General features: G+C 39.5%; 1 protein-coding gene across 4 annotated transcripts in view; it reads right to left on the minus strand.

The window, feature by feature from the left end:
* The window catches only part of ABL2 (c-abl oncogene 2, non-receptor tyrosine kinase), a 185335-nt gene extending 165223 nt beyond the window's left edge, over positions 1-20112 (minus strand). For 2 of the 4 annotated variants that reach the window (XM_006867088.1, XM_006867086.1), the window contains exon 1: positions 19685-20112. In XM_006867088.1, the coding sequence (XP_006867150.1) occupies positions 19685-19841 (157 nt within the window). In that variant the 5' untranslated portion in view covers positions 19842-20112. The remainder of the gene's footprint in view (positions 1-19684) is intronic. The other 2 variants (XM_006867084.1, XM_006867087.1) reach the window with 2 other exon arrangements.
* Positions 20113-21155: the final 1043 nt, after the last annotated feature.

Below are 21155 nucleotides of genomic sequence, written 5' to 3' on the forward strand. Positions count from 1 at the left end.
TAGTATCTAATGTAATTTAATGTTCCTTGAGTGAAGAGTGTTAGTAGGTACTTGGGTAAAGTCAAATGCTCGGGGTAAAATAACTAAATCAGCATTTAACTGCAGTTAAGACAAAAATAGGATGATTAAAGGAAAAATATACATTGGAAAATTAAGTCAAATCTAAAATAAATTTACAAAATAATAACTGCAAAGCCTCAAAGTTACAACATCCAGGTTGTGGTCAAAACTAACTCAGTAAAGTATGCCAGGTATAGTATCCCTAAGTGTAAAACGAAGAAAATACTTGCTAATTGTATCAATTCATTTAAATAGTTACTGACTGTCTACTGTATGGGGCACTGTTAAAAGTACAGAAACTACAGTGGTAATTAAGATCAAGTTCCTACTCCTATAGAGTTTACTATCTAAAGCACTATTCAGTAGAAACAGAATGTGAGCAACATATGTTATTTTACATTTGCTAGTCATTGCTGTGTGCTGTTGAGTTGATTCACACTCAGCAATTCAATATGACAGAACTAACCCCACAGGGTTTCCCAGGCTGTAATCTTTGCAGGGGAGTCCTGGCATGGCACTGTGGGTTAATGTGCTGACTACAAGGTCAGTTTGAATCACAAAGTTAGAGGTTCATGCTCCGCCAGCCACTCCTCAGAAACCCTATACAAACTCGCTATTGGTCAGAACTGACTCAATGGTACTTGACAACAACAAATCTTAAGGAGCAAATTTTCAGGTACATTAAATATTTTTTCAATTTCTAAAATTAACTGAAAAACACATTGTATTTAATCTAGTATAGCCCAGGCATTATCATTTCAACATGTAATAATTTTTTTTAAATATTAATGTTTTAATGTGTTAATATTTTACATCCTTTTCTTCCATACTGAGTCTATGAAGTGCAATGTGTCTTTTACACTTAACAGCATTTTTCAATGAAGACAAGTCACATTTCCAGTGCTCCATAGTCACATGCGGCAGTAGCTGTCATAGTAGACAGTGCAGCTCTACAGAGGGACATAGGCAGAGGGCTACTATCTCTTCATTTCAGAGCTTACAATATGTTTTGACTCTTTAAGTCTGCTTGTGGAGTAAAGATGGAAGAGTCAGAACTCAGTAAGGCTACCTTGTTTTTTTGCTAATTTTCCACCTTTGACAAGGTACCGTCTCACCACTTTTCAACTGCTTATTTTAGTGAAATGCTTTTATTTGAGTTTTTCCTTCTTTAACAGGTTTCTGGATTACACAGATTCTGGCTTTCTCAAATTTTATTGCATTACTGATAAAAATAATATCTAAAAAGACTTTTCTGATAAAAATAATATCTAAAAAGACTTTTCTGAAAAGAGCAAAGAGTAACATCAAGCATTTATTCTACACAAAACTAGAAAGACTGTAACATCAATAGGAAAAAGTCTGGGTTAACTGTGGTATAGAGACAAAACAGAATACTAGAACTATATGTATTTGAACATGAACATATCTCAAAACCATATAGTATAGTAAAAAACATAAAGCTGTAAGATGGTAATATGGTATAGAATTAATAAAAATCTTTAAATACACAAACTACATCCTGAAACAACCACATGTTCTCAGGCCTGTGCACACACACACATATTATAGATTACATCCATCAGAATGTAACTATGTGGAAGGAAAGAATAAACACCAACATAGGAGAAGTGCTAACCTCAGCATAGGGAAGGGGAAGAATGAGTGTGAGAAGGCAAACAAACTGTACCCAACTGCCTCTGCAATGTTTTATTTTTTAAAAAACAAAGAGTAGGGAAATGTTATTTGTTAAATCTGAGTAGGAGATACTTGCGTTTTCTCTTATATGTTATATTTCTATGTATGTTTAAAATATTTCACTTTTATAATCTTTTTCATATTCTAAAGACAAATTTTAAATCTACTGGTATTAAAAACTTAATTTCTGATCATCAAATACTTTTATAAAAGAAAATATTCTTAAGACATCCTTAAAATTAAATATCAGTGTCACAGTATTGATCATTCCACACAGAATTTAGTCTTAAGAGCTAGTGAACTGTCAGCACTTTTATAAAAATAGAGATTAAAAAGCTTAGCACAAATCCAGATACACTCTAAAGAATCTCAACACTACATATAGTATTCACAGAATACATCTTCTGCATAACTAAGAGGTTTACATTTGCCAAAATCTATGCTCAGATTTCTAAACAAATGGTCACAACTACTTATATAACAATGCAATGATGAATTAACAAAGCTCAACAACATTAGGATGGTCTACAGTTACTAAACTTAACATTTCCCTCAATGTGAAAACATATCATATGTGAATCATCAATTATATGCTTTATTCTAAATGCTAATCACTAGAAATGACATTTCTTTATGTGAATGTGAAGAAATAACCAAAAAGTGCTCTAGTTGCCCATTTGTGCTATTACTATTACTAATAATAATAGCTACAAATCATTAAGGAAAAGGGAGAGTTAATCTCTCTTTACAACAAACCAGATTATATATTATACAGTCTCTGCAGGCCTCCTCCAACCAAATGGCTAACAGTATCCTATGTATCACAAAAATGTGATCAAGATGGATAATAACAAACATTTACATATTCTATCAAAATTATCCCTTTATATTGGGCTTTTTTTTAAGTTCTAAGAATATCAGGTTTTTTGTTGGTGGTGTGTTTTAAAGCTTTTATTGTAAATTCAGCAATAGTTTACATGGGAGAACATTAGTTTTGCACTCATCCTATTGTATTTTATTTCATTACAATGATTACAATCCCCTCCATGCATCATTATTCAAGTATTTGTTTCTATTCACTCTGTTTTTATTTGTTTCTGATGTATGCAAAAACAGTCAGGTATATATAATCATTTAAACAACCACAGGGCACATTCTGCAATCCTGCCTCATGCCTGCCAACACACAGCCTTCCTCTTTCCATGAGTCTAGAGTCCTCAGTTGCTCTATCTCTCCATGTCATTACCTCTGCCTCCATCTCTGTTGGCGCTGCTTCTATGGGTAGGGTTCCATGTTCCATTCATGCTCTTCTCTCTTAATGGTCCTAGGGTCCTGTTCCTGGAATGTAAGATTAACTACTCCCCCTTTATGTTACAAAACTTCTACCTTTACAGTTTTGACCATTGCAATTAGTCAAAAATATTGGCAGGAAGTTACTTCTGAAGTATACTTAGAAAATTTTTTTAATTAAGTGGGAAACTATTATATACAGTAAGACAACTAGACCCAACATTGACTTACAAAAATCATTAGTCCTCCTATATACTTGCAAAATGAATCCTTTGTTGTTGTTGTTGTTGTTGTTGTTAGGTGCCATCGAGTCAGTACCAACTCATAGCGACCCCTATGCACAGCAGAACGAAACACTGGCCAATCCTTGGCCAACCTCACTATTGTTGCCACGCTTAAGTCCATCGATGCTGCCACCTGACCAATCCATCTCATTGGGAGTCTTCCTCTTTTTCCCTGACCCTCCACCCTCCACCCTAGGTGGCACAAATAGTTAAGCTCTACTAACCAAAAGACCGACTGTTTAAGCCCACCCATAGGCATCTTGGGAGATAGGTCTCGTGATTGGCTTCTGAAAGATCATAGTCTTGAAAACCCTATGGAGCAGTTCTGCTTTGCACACATGGAATCACCATGAGTTAGAATACACTTGATGGCCAACTAACAATTCATGCCCCTCATGCAAACTCAAAGGGACCCAAGTTCAAGTTGGCAACACTAGTATAAAAAAAATTTCAGAATATTGACAAATTTTAAAAGACTGAACTAATACAAAGTACTTTTCTGACTACAATGGAGCGACACTAGAAATCAATAGCAGGAAAAAAAAATACCTGGAAAATACAAGGAGGTTTCAAAAAGTGCATGAAAAAATAGAATTTGGAGGTAATGGAATTTCTTCAAATGAGTCACACATCATAGGCAGGTGGAATTTATTCCACAAATACATGGATGGTTCAACATTAGAAATTCAATCAATAGAACAAATAAAAAGAACCACATGATAATCTCTATAGATGCAGGAACACATACCATATGATAAAAGCCAATACTCTTCCATGATGAAAATCCTCAAGAAGACTGGAATAGAAGGGAATGTTCTAGGATAATTCAGGGTCTATATGGAAAATCAACAGTCAACATTATACTTAAAGAGAATGACTGAGAGCTTTCCTCTTGAAATCAGGAATAAGAAAGAGATACCCACTCTTACCATTTCTATTCAACATTGTATTAGAAATGTTAACCAGATCAATTAAGACAAGAAAAAAGAAATAAAAAGTACCCAGATTGGAAAGAAATAAAATCTCTAGATACAGAATCATAGAATTCTGTAAGACCAATGACTTACTCATTGCAAATACCTGTTATTTTTGTTTTGTTCTTTTACTGTGCTGGCTTGTGAGTTACTGTGATTCTGAAAGCTATACCACTGATATTTTAAATACCAGCTGGGTCACCCATGGTGGACAGGTTTCAGATGAGCTTCCAGACAAAGACAGACTAGGACGAAGGAGTGACAAACTACTTCCAAATATTTAGTCACTGAAAACCTTATGAATAGCAGAGAAACAATGTCAGATATAGTACCGGAAACTGAGCCCCTCAGGTTGGAAGTCACTTTCAAAATGCGACCAGGGAAGAGTTGCCTCCTCAAAGTAGAGTTGACCGCTATAACGCGAATGGAATAAAACCCTGTGGGAGAAAAGCCCGCAGGACCTTCATTTGCTGATGGGGCACAACTCAAAATGAAGAGAAACAGCTGTAAACATCCACTGAAAATCGGAACATGGAATGTACAAAGTACATTACACTACCAGAGCGCTCCCTCTCTCTCTCTCTCCATATGTGTGTGTGTGTGTGTGAAAGTCTATCAGAAAACTTCTAGAGCTAATAGTTGAATTTGGCAAAGTTGCAAAGTACAAACAAAAACCAGTTGGGCTTCTATATACCAGAAATGAGACATCTAAAAAGGAAACTAGGAAAACATTTCCATTTATAATAGTATCTAAGAGAACAAAATACATAGAAATAAATCTAACCAGGGTCATAAAGTACTTATACAATGAAAACTATAAAACACTATGAAAGAGACTGAAGAAGACTTAATTAATTAAATAAATGGAATGAGGGTCCATATTCATGGACAGGAAAATTTCATCTTATTAAAATGTCAATACTAACCAATGCAATCTATAGATTGAATATATTCTTGTTCAAATTCCAACAGCTTTCTTTACAAAACTAAAAAAAAAAAATAACACCAACAATAATCTTCAACTAGTAAGAGGCCCCAAATAGCTAAAACAATGTTGAACGAGAAGAACACAGTTGGAGGGGCTCACATGTCCCAATTTTAAAACATACCATATAGCTACAGTAAATGAAACTACCTGTTACTGGTATAACAATAAAAACAAAGACAACTGGAATAGAATTGAGAATACAGAAATAAACTCCCATATCTGTTTTTAACAAGGGTACTAAGTCCATTAGATGGGGGAAAGAAGAGTGCCTTCAATAAATGGTGTTGGGAAAGCTGGATTTACTAATGCAGAAAATTGAAACAGGAACCATGCCTCACACAATACACACAAAAACAGATTCAAAATGGATTACGGACTTAAATGCATAAACTAAAAACACAGTCTTATTAAAAGAGTATTGTTCTTGTTGTTAAACACCATCGAGTCAGTTCCAACTCATAGCGACCCTGTTTAGGATTTCTGAGGAGCGACTGGCAGGACTGAACCACTGACCTTGCAGTTATAAGTCCAGTGCTTATCTTACAGCATCACAGGGGCAATACTCTCAGGCCCACTTTCAACAATAGATTCAAGATAACATAATAACAAAACCACAAACAGCAAAAGACGAAATAAATAAATGGAAACCTCATAAAAATTTAAAACTTTTGTTCATCAAAAAAACTTTACCAAAGAAGTCAAATAAATGACAAGCTCCTGACTGGGAGAATATATTCAGAGACCATGTATCTGACAGAATCTAATAACCAAAGCATATGAGAGAAAGTTAAAAAGTATTGCTGCAAAGATTCCAGTTTAGATATGCTCAGGTTTATTACAAACAAAACATGTTTAAACATGTTTTGTGATTTGTGGATGGCTACAGACAAATTCTCTCAATAATATACTTTTCTTACACTCATTAGGGTGCCTTCAAAAAGAAAGTAGTTCCATCAAAACAGTGGCTTCTGAGAGGATCTGATGGGCCAGATAAATTCAGAGTACAGTGGTCTGCTCACTTTATGGAGACTGTTTTTTGAAATTCCTAAGGGGTGATCTTGGTAGATCTTCTCAAAGGACAGACAATTATAGAGGCTTAATACAAAAAAGTTTTAATAAAATTGAAAACTGCTTTGGCAAGGAAAAAGGCCAGGAACATTTCATTGAGGAATTTTTTTCCATCACAACAATGTACCTGCACATTCTTCTAGGGTAGCAAGAGCTGTCCTATAAGAAAAACTATCCCATCCACCCTACACAGCCCTGATTTTGCCCCTTTTGTTCCCAAAAATCAAAGAACATATATAAAAGGAACATGATTTGAGTTCCCCTTAAGGATGCCAAAATTGCCATTCAGATGGGGTGTAATTCAAAGAGCACAGAATTCCTCAGGGAAGGGCTAGAGAGATTGGAAGCACCACCATCAGAAGCATATTGACTTGGCAGGAGAATATGCTAAGAAACAAAAGCTGCTCATTTGAGTCATTTTGTTTAATAAAGGTCTCTATTATGATTTTTGGAGTCCTGGTGTGGCACTGTAGGATGATGAACTGAACCACAAGGTCAGTTTCAAATGCAAGGTTGGCAGTTCAAACCCACCAGTCACTCCTGGGAAACCCTAAGCAGGGTTGCTATGAGTCGGAAACGACTCAATAGGACTTAACGAAAATAACATTTTGTAGCAATATTTATTGGCTTGTCTTGCATATAAAACTTTAATAATAACAAAAAGACAAACAATCCCATCATAAAATGGGCAAAGGGCTAGAACAGACAAATCACCAAAGAGGACATTCTAATGGCCACCAAACACATGAAAAGAAGCCATCTCACCCACCTCCACTGAACTGATTCCAACTCATAGAAATCCCATGCTGGTGTTGTAAAGTGCCATCAAGCCGGTTCTGATGCATAACAACCCTGGGAAGAGTTTCCAAGGAGCAGCGGATGGGTCTGAATCACCAACCTCGTGGTTAATAATATAGTCCCACACCAGAACTCCAGGCAGAGTAAAAATGCTCCACAGGGTTTCCAAAGCTGTAAATCTGTATGGAAACAGACTGCCTCATTTTTCTCCTGGGGAATACCTGATGGGTTAGAACTACCAACCTTTCAATTAGCAGCCCAATGCTTAACCCACTGTAATACCAGGGCTCCTCATGAGCCATCAGAGATGAAAATCAAAACCATGATGAGAAAAATCAAAACCATCTCACTCCCACAATGATGGCTAATAAAAATTTTTCTTATTTAAAAATGAAAATATAAAATGATTAACATTGACAAGGCACATGTGGGAAAACTGGAATCCTTATCCATTGCTTGTGGGAATGCAAAATGGTCCATTCATTGTAGAAAACAGTGTGGCAGTCCCTCAAAAAACTAAAATTAGAACATGTTGTGTTGTTATTGAATGTCGTTGAGTAGACTCCAACTCACAGTCACCCTGCATAGGGTTTCCTAGGAACAACTGGAGAGTTTTGAACTGCTGACCTTGCAGTCCAGTGCTTATCCTAACAGTGCCACACCAGAACTTTCATATGACCCAGCAATTCCATTCTTAAGTATATATATTCAAGAGACAGGTATACCAATGTTCACTGCAGTTTTATTCATAACAACCTAAATGCCCATCAACAGATGAATGGATAAACAAAATGTGTTGTAAGTTAGTAGCCCAACATTTAACACACGCTACACCACCAGTTACCCTTTCTGAAGCTATTTATGTACCTCAGGGTATAAGTAAGTACCTCATGGGATTTAGTTCTTGGTTTGGAGGTTTAAGATCATAATTTCACTGGACATGCCAGTTAATTAGCCTAATAATGTGTTTAGTGCTTCTTTTCGACTTCCTAGTTAGTTGCATGGAATCCTGGTATGACACTGTAGGATAAGTACTGGACTGCTAACTGAAAGGTCAGTGGTTCAAACCCACCAGCCACTCCTTGAAAACTTTATACAGGGTTGCTGCGTCATCCGGAACCGACTCAACAGCACTTAACAACAACAAACTTAATTGCATGGGGTCCTGGGGTGGGTAGGATAAGCATTAAACTGCTAACCACAAGATCAGAGGTTCAAATGTACCAACTGCTCCTTGGGAACCCTACACAGGGCCACAGTGAGTCAGAACTTACTCAAGGGCACTTAACAATCAAGTTAGTTGAATAGTGTCCAGGAGTCTTAAAAAGCTTGCAAGCAGCCATCCAGAGTACAACAATTGGTCTCTATTCACCTGGAGCAAAAGGAGGAGAGTCAGGAATATAACGAGGATAATTTGTGGCTAACTGTCTCCATGAACAAAGGCCTCTTTTGTCATGAAACCAACCAGAACTGGATGATGGTGCCTGGCTACCATTACTAAACTTTTTTTTTTTTTTTTTTTTAATATTTTGATTGAAGATTCCATAGAAGAATCCTGATCTAACAACAGAGTGTGCACAGATAGAATTTCAAATTCTTACAGATCCTACATCTTCTGGAACCAGGAAGGGTAGAAGAATTCTTAAAACTACTGCCCTGAGATAACCTTTAAATCTTAAACCAAAAATATCCCCTGAAGTCATCTTAAACCTGAAAATAGTTTAGCTTAATGAGTGAAAAAAAGGTCTGCCTTCAGCATTATGCTCTTTTAAAAACTATCTACATGAGATGAAATTTATAGCAACTTGTTAGATAGAAACCTTAGGAAGCAGTGAGTTTTTGTTAATGGGGGAAGAACAACTCAGAAAAGTATAATCAATGTCACTGAATTATATACATGTAGAAACTATTAAAACGGTGCATATTTTATTGCATATATTCTCAACAACAACAAAAAAATAAAATTTAAGGAAAAATGAACTGAGGGGGGGAAAGTGTTTTTTGGTTATCTTATAAACAAATAAGCAAACGGTTGCATTTACATCTAAAGCACGGAACACTACATAATTATCAAAAAGAATGAGACATCTATACATACTGGGAAAGAAATATCATCTAGAAAGAGTAAGTACACAAAACACACTTGGCGCTGTGGGCTGATGCATCAGACTGCAAAGTCGTTTGAACTGCAAGGTGGTTCAAGCTCACCAGCTGCTCCTTGGAAACCCCATACAGGGTCACTATGGGTCGGAATCAACTCAATGGCACTTAACAACAACACAATGCCACTTATGAAACAGCAAGAGAAATACTAATATGTACTGTTGTTTTAAGTGCCAAGTCTCTTTTGACTCATACTGACCCTGTATAGGGTTTCTAAGGAGAGGCTGGTGGGCTTGAACTGCAGACCTTGAGGTGAGTAGTCCAATGCTTATCCTACAGCACCACACCAACACTCCATTAATATGTATATTGTTTGTTGTTGTTAAGTGCCATCAACTAAGTTCTGACCCATAGCAACCGTGTATAAGGTTTCCAAGAAGCAACTGGTGAGTTTGAATGGCCAACTTCATAGTTCAAATCAACTTTGCAGTTCAGCACATTAACCCACAGGACCACACCAGGACTCCATTAATATGTATACTCAAATATATTTACATGCAGTCCTTTTGTGGCACTGTAAGATAAACACTTCAAGGTCTGCAGTTTTAACCCACTACCCACTCCTCAGAAACCCTATACAAAGTGACTATGAGTTGGAAATGACTAGACAGAACTTAACAACAGCAATAACAACATACATTTATATACAGACAGTTCTGGAAAAACATATATCAAAACTATGGACCATTGTTGTTGGTAGGTGCTATCGAGTAGGTACTAACTCATAGTGACCTTAGTTTCCACTAATAAGACAGTGTGGACTGGGAATGTGGTTGTGGTTAGGTGCAATGGAATCAGTCTAACTCATAGGAACCCTATGGACAACAGAATGAAACACTACTGCGTCCTGCTCCTCATTGGTGCAGCCACTGTGTCAGTCCATCTCATTGAGGGGCTTCCTCTTTTTCATTAACCTCTGCTTTTCCAGGGATTGGTCCCTCCTTCTAACATGTCCACAGTGCATGAGACGAAGGGACTGGAAGTAGGGAGGTCAAAAGAGGCTTTTCTTTCTAGTCTATATGCTTCAGTATTGTTTGATTTATTTTTTTTAATGAGATGCTTTTGTATATTTTTATGTAATTTAAAATGCAAATTTCAAAATTAACAAAAGAAAGCTACTATAACAAAAAATCTTTATATATCAACCTTTCTTTTCTGTAAAGAACAGATGGATGGTACAACTTGTGCTTGCTAGTATTGTTAATTTTAGGAAAATGTGTTCTTAGTAATTATCTGGAACCACAAAATGCTAAGTGACAATCTTTAGTTCTAATTCACTATTGTTATTCTAATTTGCTGAAATTAGCATTGGGGAAGGGACATGTTAACAAAATTGTAGGTGTACATACTGTAGATTATATTAAGCCACAGAACATTTTCTTTGACCTTGACATGTCAATTGAAAGGTTTCTAAGCCCTCCCTCTCACTGGAAAGCAAACCAGGGAATACAAATGGCCTGGGCCTGCTGAGCTTTGTGTTCTGCTGGATCAAAAACCAATACTGGCAGAGTTCACTATGAGCCGGGAGTACCACCGCCGCAGGCTCAGCACAATCACAGCAGCAACTATAGGACAGACACATCAAGCAAAGCGGAAAAAAAGCTCAAGTTTTTTTAATCAACCAAATTTAAATTTGTTGTTGTTAAGTGCCGTCGAGTCGATTCCGACCCCTAGCGACCCTGTGTAGGGTTTCCGAGGAGTGATTAGTGAGCTTGAACTGCCGACCTTGCAGTTCAAAAATCTTTGCATTCTGGAGCATTAACCCACAGCGCCACACCAGGAGGATAGTATTATATTTAACACATTTATCCATGCATTAATTTGTGTGAAAAATTCAATCAAAAATAATACTGATAATTTTGTCTAAATTATTATATTGTGTGTCATTGACTGATTCAGATAACCCGACAAGGTAGAGTAGAACTGCCCCTTAGGATTTCCTAAGCACTGGACTGTTAACTACAAGATTGGCAGTCAAATCCACAGCCACTCCTCAGAAACCCTATACAGGTGCTATGAGTCAGAACGGTTCTACAGCACTTAATTATAAAACAACAATCTTTAAGGGAGCAGATCATCAGGTCTTTTCTACGAGTGAGCAACTGGTGGGTTTGAACGGCTCACCTTTGGGTTAGTAATCTAGTGTCTAACCTTTGTACAACCAGGATTCCTTCTCATGAGTATAATCAGGACTCCCCTATAAAGATTTGGTTGGTTGGTTGGTTAGGTGCCATAGAGTTGGTTCTCTTAGCGACCCTGAGTAGGGTTTCCCAGGCTGTAAACCTTTACTGGAGCAGAAAACCCATCTTTCTCCTACAGAAAGAACAGCTGGTTGTTTTGAACTGTTGACCTTGAGGTTAGCAGCCCAACTCATAACTACTCCACTACCAGAGCTCCTTATATAGATTGTTGTTGTTGTCAAGTGCCGTCGAGTCGGTTGCGACTCATAGCGACCCTGTATAGGGTTTCCGAGGAGCAGCTGGTGAGCTTGAACCGCTGACTTTGCAGTTCAAACAGCTTTGCAGTCTGGCGCATTAACCCACAGTGCCACACCAGGACTCCTTACATAGATTAAAGCCTTGGAAATCTTGTGGGGCAATACTACTCCTATAGGGTCACAGTGAATTGGAACTGACTTGAAGGCAACAGTTTTGGCTTTTAGAAGTAATATAAGCATGTGTGTTGAACTAATAAGGAAATATTGTTCCACATTTAAGAAAACCTACTTTAGGTGACAGGTACTATGGGAAGATCATATGTAAACAACTCTTGCAATGTAGCATCTTAGAATCCAAAATTCATTTATACAAATATTTATGCAACCAGTACTTCCCTGCCTACATACATAATATTATCAATCAGTAGCTGTCTAAAGACACCTGGCTACTACAGCCTAGTAAGTGAACAACTAATATTGTTGCTGTTTGTTGGTGGTGGTTATGATGCATAGCGACCCTGTATAGGGTTTCCAAGGAGCAGCTGGTGGGCTTGAATCACCATTCTTGTGGTTAGCAGGTCAGTGCTTACCCTACAGCACCACACCTCAAGGTCAGCAATTTGAAACTACCCTGTTCCACGGGAGAAAGATGAGGCTTTCTGCTCCCATAAAGACTGGCAACCTCGGAAATTCTATACAGGGTCACTATGAATCAGAACTAACTCAACAGCATTTAATAACAACATAGAGCTAATACTGGAGTCCTGGTGTGGCATTGTAGGATAAGCACTGGACTACTAACCACAAAGTCGATGGTTCAAGCCCAGCAGCCACTCCTCAGAAACCCTATACAGGATCGCTAGACAGCACTTAACAACTACAACAAAGCTAATATTTTATGCTTTTTCACATTCATAAACATGGTTTAATGTATTAATCCTCTATGGTAGCTTAATATATTATCATTGATGCCTATATATCATCTTGATAATTTCTAAAAAGCCAAGAGGAAGAAGAGACATACATAAATAACTTATTAATGGGGGTTGGATATGAAAATCTTGAAATAAAAAAGGTTGAAAACCTTACACCTAGGGGTTAAGTCAGTAGTTCAATGTTACCATGAGACTCCAAATAGCATGTTTACTGCTTCCTTGTTTAAACCACCATATCTAAGTTTCAATCTATAACCAAGGACTGTAAAGATCTACACTTGGCACACAATTCTGGTCTCAAAAGGGATAAAGTTTAAAAAAAAAAAAAAAGTATAAAACTCTGTACACACACATTCACAAAAATAACTAAGCACCACAGTCTACCAAAACCATATATTCACAAATAGATGTCCCAATTCCTTTGGTTTCTAATCATTTTTAATTAGGGGACAGTAGAGTTTTATATGAGGTTTAAATGTGGAAGCAAAACTAGAATACTTAGAATATGCCTGGCACACAGCACTAAGTGGCAATGATTTGATTACCTGCTTCTTCCAGGATCTGAAGCCCACTCTACTCAGCGTAACTTGTCAGCAGAACCCTATGTTCCCTACCTCCCACTTCTCTGAGACTCTAGATTCTTTCAACAGTGAATCTCTCAACAAGCCTTCAGCATATGAACTTGTGCAGATTAAAGAAGTTAAGGACAAAGAAAAAGAACATCAACTCTTCCTGCCAACAAAAGAGACAGTGGTCACTTGCATTTGGACACTCGACAAGAAACAAATGAACTTTTGAACCTATTTTAAATAGAAGAGAATCAGTATGTCTTCTGATACATTTGAGCAATGTTTGAATCACCTTTGATCCTGAATTCTTCTTAATCACATATTATCAGTGGTTCTAAAAGTGTGGTTCACAACCAGCAGCATCAGCAACATCCTGCAATTTACGGGAAATGCAAATCCTGGAGCTCAACCTCAGACCTAAATCAGAAATTCTGGGCATAAGACCCTCAGATCTTAGAACACTGGGCAACCTGTGTTCTAATGTTTGAGAACTGTTTTTTATGTGATTTGGTGAAATATCTACAGTGAGACTCCAAATTTACCTATTTGTGAAGAAATTGTTGATTGATGAGGTTAACTTTCTTAAATATTTTGAAATCGCTACACTAGATGCTCCTGGAAAACAGCATCACTATGAGTAGGAAACCACTCGATGGCACTTAACATGTGAGTACTATCACATTAGGAAAAAGACATCCCACTAAAACATGTTTTTAACGATAAATTTTATAACCAGAAGTAAAAATAATACAGGAAGACACAGAAGAGTCTTAAAGAATGCCAAATGAAGAAGCTTACAATATAAAATGTCATTAAATATTAACAAGCAAACAAATGTGCCAGCTTAAAATGAGGTATCTACCAACTTTCCTTTACATTGGCCTTAATTTCTGGCTCATCTTCTCTGACAGAAGCAAGCAAGCATCCTCAAGAAAAGGACCATGGATTGTGTGCCCTCTGACTGATAACCAGTCCCTAAAAGAGGATAACATCTATCTTCACAGGAAGGTAATCTTAATGTGATTTCAGATTCTTCTATATGATCTCCGAAATTTCCTTACACTTTTTTATTGCTTTCTTCGGAAAATCTTCTAAATAATCAAGAGTTACTTGGCAAGGAGAGAAAATAAAAACTTAAAATGCAAATGCTAAAACAGCTCTACTCTAGCAGAACATGTCACCATGTTGTAGATAGTTTACAAAAACATTTCCACATGCAACTCATATTATCTCCACACTTTAGGTAATTAACAAACACAAAACTGCTGTTTATTGAGGACTAAGTACCTGCATGTCATTAAGATCCTTACATAACTTTATAATTAAGTTTTCAACAACCTGGTGACGCTGGAGTGATAAACCATTTACCAATGTCAGACACAAAAACATAAACAAATCCACCAACACTGAATCAATTCCAACTTATAGCAACCCTGTATGACAGAGTAGAACTGCTCCTTAGAGTTTCTAAAACTGTACATCTTCACAGGAGCACACAGCCTCATCTTCCTCCCACAGTGCGGCTGGTCGATTTAAACTGCCAACCTTACAGTCAAGCAGTCCAATGCCTAACCCACAGTGCCACTAGGACTCCTTGTCAGTCACCAGGCAGGATTTAAAGTCACTTCTGATTTTAAAACGCATGCTGTCTGTATCTCTACCCTGTGGCACGATTTGGACACAAAGACTTCAGTGTCAGTTCCATCACTTAGCAGTTATGTGACCTTGCGAAGTTACTGTTAACTCTTCTGATTCTATACAGCAGGAACATTAATACCTGAAATATCTATTTCGAAGATTAGTTGTAAAGGTCAAATAAGAAAAATGGGGACAAAAGATCTCTATTAACTCTAAAAACAATACAAGTATAAATTACTAGCATCATCACTCCCTATTCTGAAAGAGGAAAAGCATGAGTAGGAAAAAAGAACAGGAAAAGAGGAAAATATGCTAGTTTTACTTTTCTATGGGTTTTGTTCTCTTTTTAAAGCAGGCTGCAGACCCAAACTTTGCACTTTACAAGTTTACCTGGCATCTTACTGTCAAATGAACTACGAAAACACAATATGTTATCTACCTTAACTTACTCTGTCATTTTGCTAAAAGTACAAACAATTATGCTATGACTCAGGCAGATTTGAAGGTTAATAAAACTCGAACAGCTGGTTTCTTCCTTTAAATTTCAGTTCTCATAAGAATCAGTGACAATTCTACTGTGGTATGCCATCGATGTGATTTCAACTCATAGTGACCTTATAGAACAGAGACGACTAGCCCCACCGGGTTTGCCCCAATGGCTGGTATCTTTACAAGAGCAGACTGCCATATGGATTGTCCTATGGAATGGCTGATGGATTTCAACACCGACCTTTTGGTTAGCAGCCCAGCACTTGACCATAGCTAAAATTCCCTTGTAACAGTCTGCCTCTTCTTTCTATATCATTTTCAACCTGGGGTGCCCAAATTTTTCATTATGCAAATACTAAAACATCATTCTAAAAGAAATAAAACCAGACACTAAGCTTGATTTAAGAGAAAAATTTTATTCAAAATTTAATGTTCATTTTTAATAGAATTTTTAGCAAATGAGAGAAACCAAGATTGAAATTAAACCACCAAACTGTTATGTGAAATGTTAAAAAAAAAAAAAAAAAAAACCACACACACATATATAAGCACACACAAATAAGATACATGTTTAACACTAAAACCAAAAATCCTTTGCTAGCCAGTCGATTCTGAATCATAGCAACTCTATAGCACAAAGTAGAATTGCCTCTAGGCAATTATAAATAGGGTTTCCAAGGCTGTAAATCTTTACAGAATAAGGCTGCCACAGCTTTCTCCCACGGAGCAGCTGGTGGATTCAAACTGTTGACCTCTAGGAGCACAGCACTTAACCACCAGGGTTCCTTCAGTACAAAATAAAACCAAACTCACTGCCCTTGAGTCAATTCCGACTCATAGAGAGACCCTATATAAGGAGTCCAGGGCTGTAAATCTTTATGGGAGCAAAAAGCCTCATCTTTCTCAGCGGAGCTGCTAGTAGGTTTGAGCACTGTCCATTGCATACGCTACAGCATCATCAGCTTCTTCCAGGTACCTCTTATTCAGTACATAACAGGTGCTTAAAAAAACCCACTTCTGTTTATTGAACAAAGTAAATGTCCCTTAAATTTGTCCCTCATATTTACATTGCCTCCACTGAAGGCCAGGATTTCACCATTTCCTACTTAGGTTCACTGGCACAGCCTATAAGCTAATCAGTCAAGTAAAATGATACAAACTCATGTTCAGTCCCATCCAACCTACCCAAAGTTTTCTTCTCCCTGCTTCTCAATTAGAGTAGTAAAATCTTATAGCCAGAGGCACCTTAGAGTAGTAAAATCTTATAGCCAGAGGCACCTTAGAGGCTATCCAATCCAATTTCCTCATTTTACAGATTGCTGTTGTTAAGTGCTGTCCAGTCAGTTCCCACTCATAATGATGGAGTCCTGGTGTGGTGCTGTGGGTTAATGTGCCAGACTGCAAAGCCATTTGAACTGCAAGGTTGGTGGTTCAAGCTCACCAGCTGCTCCTTGGAAACCCTATACAGAATCACTATGGGTCGGAACTTACTTGATGGCACTTAACAACAACAAGGAGCAGCTGGTGAGTCTGAGCTGCCGATCTTATGGTTCAAACCGATCTTGCAGTCCAATATATTATTCTGCTGTGGCACATCAGGACTCATTATTTTATAGATAAACCCAAAAATGCTAAGTGACTCAATCACCCAGTCAGGTGAAGCCTGACTCTAGGATTTTTTTTCTAGTACACAACACTGCTTCATTAACAGATATCTCCTCGCTATCCCACCAACAAATGATGTTCATTCCCAAAGTTCCTGCTCTAGCTGTTCCTCTTGCCCAGACTGCTTTCTTTCCTGTTCCATAGATCCAAATCCTTGAAAACCTCTTCCTATTCCATACAGCGTGATTTCTTCCTTCTCTGAAAATCTTATGGCCTGAATAAGACATTAGGCAAAGAGGATCATCATTGAACACTGGAACAAGTTTAGTGCAAAGTAACATTTCCCACAAAATAATGCTACTTGGATGATTTCTTCCTTAAAACTATTCATTCCATTCTTTCCCTTGCATTTTAGGAAATTATTTCAAGAAAAGGTACACCCTCACAAAATATCCAAATATCTCATGCACATCTTTAATCATAGACATGTAAAGCTTGGATGGCATTGCCCAAAGTCACCTCTAAGAAACAACTCCGCAAAAAATAAAGCAACAACTTGGCTTGTTCACAAAGTCCAAACTCAGAACTGACACCTCTCGTCTAGTAGGCAGTCTTCCTTGGGCTCATCCCTTTGTATTCTATCATCTATCATAGTGACCCTGCATAGGATTTCCAAGGAGCGGCTGGTGGGTTTGAACCACCAACCTTGTGAGTAGTAGTCTAGTACATACTCTACAGTGCCACACCAGGACTCTATCATTATGTCCTCAAAAACTCCACTTCTAACAAATCATTTATACTGATTTTTCTTTTCTCTCCTTCCCTAAATTGTACAGTATAGAACACACTATGTCTCTTATCCTTTATTATTATTTAGATGCCTCTTTAGTAAAACTCCAGTTTGCTACTTCTCATTCAACCTGGAGACTTGGTGTGGCGCTGTGTGTTAACGCGCCAGACTGCAAAGCCCTTTGAACTGCAAGGTCAGCAGTTCAAGCTCACCAGCTGCTCCTCGGAAACCCTATACAGGGTCACTATGGGTTGGAGCCGACTCAACGGCACTTCACAACAACAACAATATTCAACCTCAGCCAGTTATCCAGACTCTTCTATAGAAGCTGCAGCTATCTCTTCAGCTCTTCTTAGGTCTTAAAGGAGTATCTTAACCCCATGCTGTTTTTTCCCTTTCTCCACTCTTCCATCCTCTAGAACAGAGGGGTCTCAAAAATGGCTTACGTCCACCTCAGAGGATGTGCAAAAGCAGGAGCCACTGGGCTGCAAACAAAAAAAATTAGAACTCCTCTTACATTTACATTTTTTACTTCATTCTTTCTTAAATTATATTTCTATTATGTCTATAAATTTCATAATGTATTAGTACAGTAGAACATGTATATAGTTATAGGATTATATTATTGGAATATACAAAATTCTTACTGATAAATGTATCTGATCAAGAGAGTTTAGAGCCAACTACTGTAAGGAGCTCTGGCAGCACAGTGGTTACGAATCTCATGGTCTAGCATTGGTTGGTTGGTTATGTGACGTGGAGTTGGTTCCGACTCATAGCGACCCTGTACAGCCTTTCCGAGACTGTAAATCTTTACAGGAGCAGAAAGCCTCATCTTTCTCTCACGGAACAGCTGGTAGTTTCGAACTGCTGACCTTGCGGTTTGCAGCCCGATTCGTAACCACTACACTACCAGAGCTCCTTATGGTCTAGCATAGTGGTTGCTAATCTCACCGTCAGAAGTTCGAAACTACCAGCTGAGGCTTTCTGCTCCCGTAAACATTTACAGCCTTGGAAACCCTGTACAGGGTCACTATGAGTCAGAAGCGACTGCGCAGCACATAACAACAACAAACTCTAAACAACAAATCATATTCATAATGAGGTCAAGATAATGGATTCCAGGCTCTATAGGGTGGATATACGTGCATACTCATGAACACACACATACTTGTGAACACACACACAAACAATATGGTACAAAGAAAAACTCTTTTCAGAACCAAAGTCCTAACCATGCCCATCATCTCAGAATTGTGTCCCTCTGAAAAGCACAGAACAGAGGATGGTTTGGTAAAGTCCGTCATTTATAGTATGGAAAACAAAAAACCCTAAGTGGCCAGAGTCCTGCTGCTGAGATACTACTACCCTTATCATCCCTATAGAAAGGAATTTCAGGGCACTGTCCACAGGTCACTGTTCTCACACTGACTGTCGCCTGACTAGTATATATTACCTTCTACGCCACTATCTTAGGAGAGGCAGGTCCAATTTTCTAGTCCCTTGGGGCACAGCTCACCTTTTCTGTGCTAAGGACAGGTTTCAACTCCCACCTCCGGGTTTGCACTCACACCTCCCTTTATCCTTCCCTCCCCTGGGGCTACTACCCACCCTCCCCTTCCCAGGCGTTCAGCCCTGTCCCAGGGTAGAGGGCAGTCCATCCACGGTCCCTAAGACCACTTCTCTTTCCTTCTCCACCCCCGGAGCTGCCAGCCAGGCTGGAGACGGGAAGGGGGAGGGGTGTGACTGGCCTCCTGTAACTGGCCCAGATGGCAGCAGATTCCGCCCCCACGCTCAGGCACCCCTCTATCCCTCGACCCCCTAAGGCTGCCTGTCTGCCTCCCACTCAGCCCCGACCCCACCCCTAGCCTCCCCGACTCCTTCATGCCGGGCACACTCACCATGCTGAGTGAAGATATTGAAGCCGGCCTCCGCGGTGCGCCCCGCCGGGTCCCGCCTGCGGCCGGAGGGCCTGGTTGCACTGCTGCCCCGGATCCCGCGGGACTGCGGCTGCTGGAGCCCCGGAGCCTCCCCGACGCGGCCCACCTGCTGCCCCATCCCTGCGCTCGCGTACTCCCGCGCCCCCGCCGAAACCCGGTCACATTCCTCCTCGGCTCCGGCCTCGGGTCCTGGAGCTGCTCTGGCCTCTCCTCCTTAGTCCAGGGCCTGCCCCTGAGCAGCCGAGCCACCGGTGTGCCCGCACCCGGACTCCTCGCAGCAGCCTCCGCGCTGCCTCTCCGCGACTCAAAGATTCTCCTTTTCCCTCCTCCTCCCGCGGCTCCGCGCCCCCAACGCCGCAGCTGCCGCCGCCATCTTTAAGCCACCGAGCACTGGGAGAGCGTGGGACAGAGCGTCTCCCGCCCCCCCCCACCCGACCAGTCACCTCCGTTACTCAGAGGGAGGGCCTCCGGCTGCCCGGCCCCGCCCCCCCACACCGCCCCGGACCCCGCCTCGCAGCGCCCCCGCCTCCTCGCAGGGTGGGTCTGAGCTGGGGTTCCCCAGTGCCCACCTCCTTGCAGGTCCACAGCTTCTTCAGGTCTTTCAGGTTCCTTTACCACACCTTGGCCTTCTACATCTGACCGCTCCTCAGCCAACCCCCTCCCACGTTCTGCTCTACACACCTCAGTCTTTTGGGGTTGGTTGGTCTCCTGTCTTCCTGGTCCCACCTCCATCTGTCAAATCAGTCAGTTGAAGGCTGAGTGCCCACCACGTGCACACCTCAATAAGCAACATAGTTGGGGTAGAGCAACGTAGGCAGTTCGTCCTTGCTATTCCAAATACCCAGGAGAATTCCCTTAAATACATTTGTCAACAATAGGCCAAGAACCATCCAAAATTAAGTTGCACAATATCTACGTGGAGATATTAAAACAGCATGCACAGTATTTCACTTTAATCTTTAAAAATTACTTCATGGTGTTAAATTTCACTCGCATAGGTTGTCTGCATTCTTTAATCGCATTAGTGCCATAGTTGTGATTCGTTCCTCATACTACCCATGAATTCTTCTTGAATCCCTGTACCCTCTAACCACTGTTACCCTTACAGTGCTTGACAGTAAAACTAATCTTCCCACTGGCATGCTTTATATACTGTACACGTGGCCAGGTCTTCTTTTTGATGACAAAGGAGGAAAAACAAATTTATCTTTGACCCTGTTTCTGAATCATAAATTACTCATTTTTAACTTAAGAGAATGACTCAGGCAGAAGAAAGAAATGTGTGTGTGTGTGTGTGCAGTGCTGTAAGATAAGCACTTGACTGTTAACCACAAGGTCAGTAGTTCAAACCTACCAGCTGCTCCTCAGAAACCCTATACAGCGTTTTTGACTCAGAACTGATTACACGGCACTTAACAACAACAAACACATA

The sequence above is a fragment of the Chrysochloris asiatica genome, unplaced genomic scaffold, assembly GCF_000296735.1.
Source record: "Chrysochloris asiatica unplaced genomic scaffold, ChrAsi1.0 scaffold00100, whole genome shotgun sequence".
Classification (NCBI taxonomy): domain Eukaryota; kingdom Metazoa; phylum Chordata; class Mammalia; order Afrosoricida; family Chrysochloridae; genus Chrysochloris; species Chrysochloris asiatica.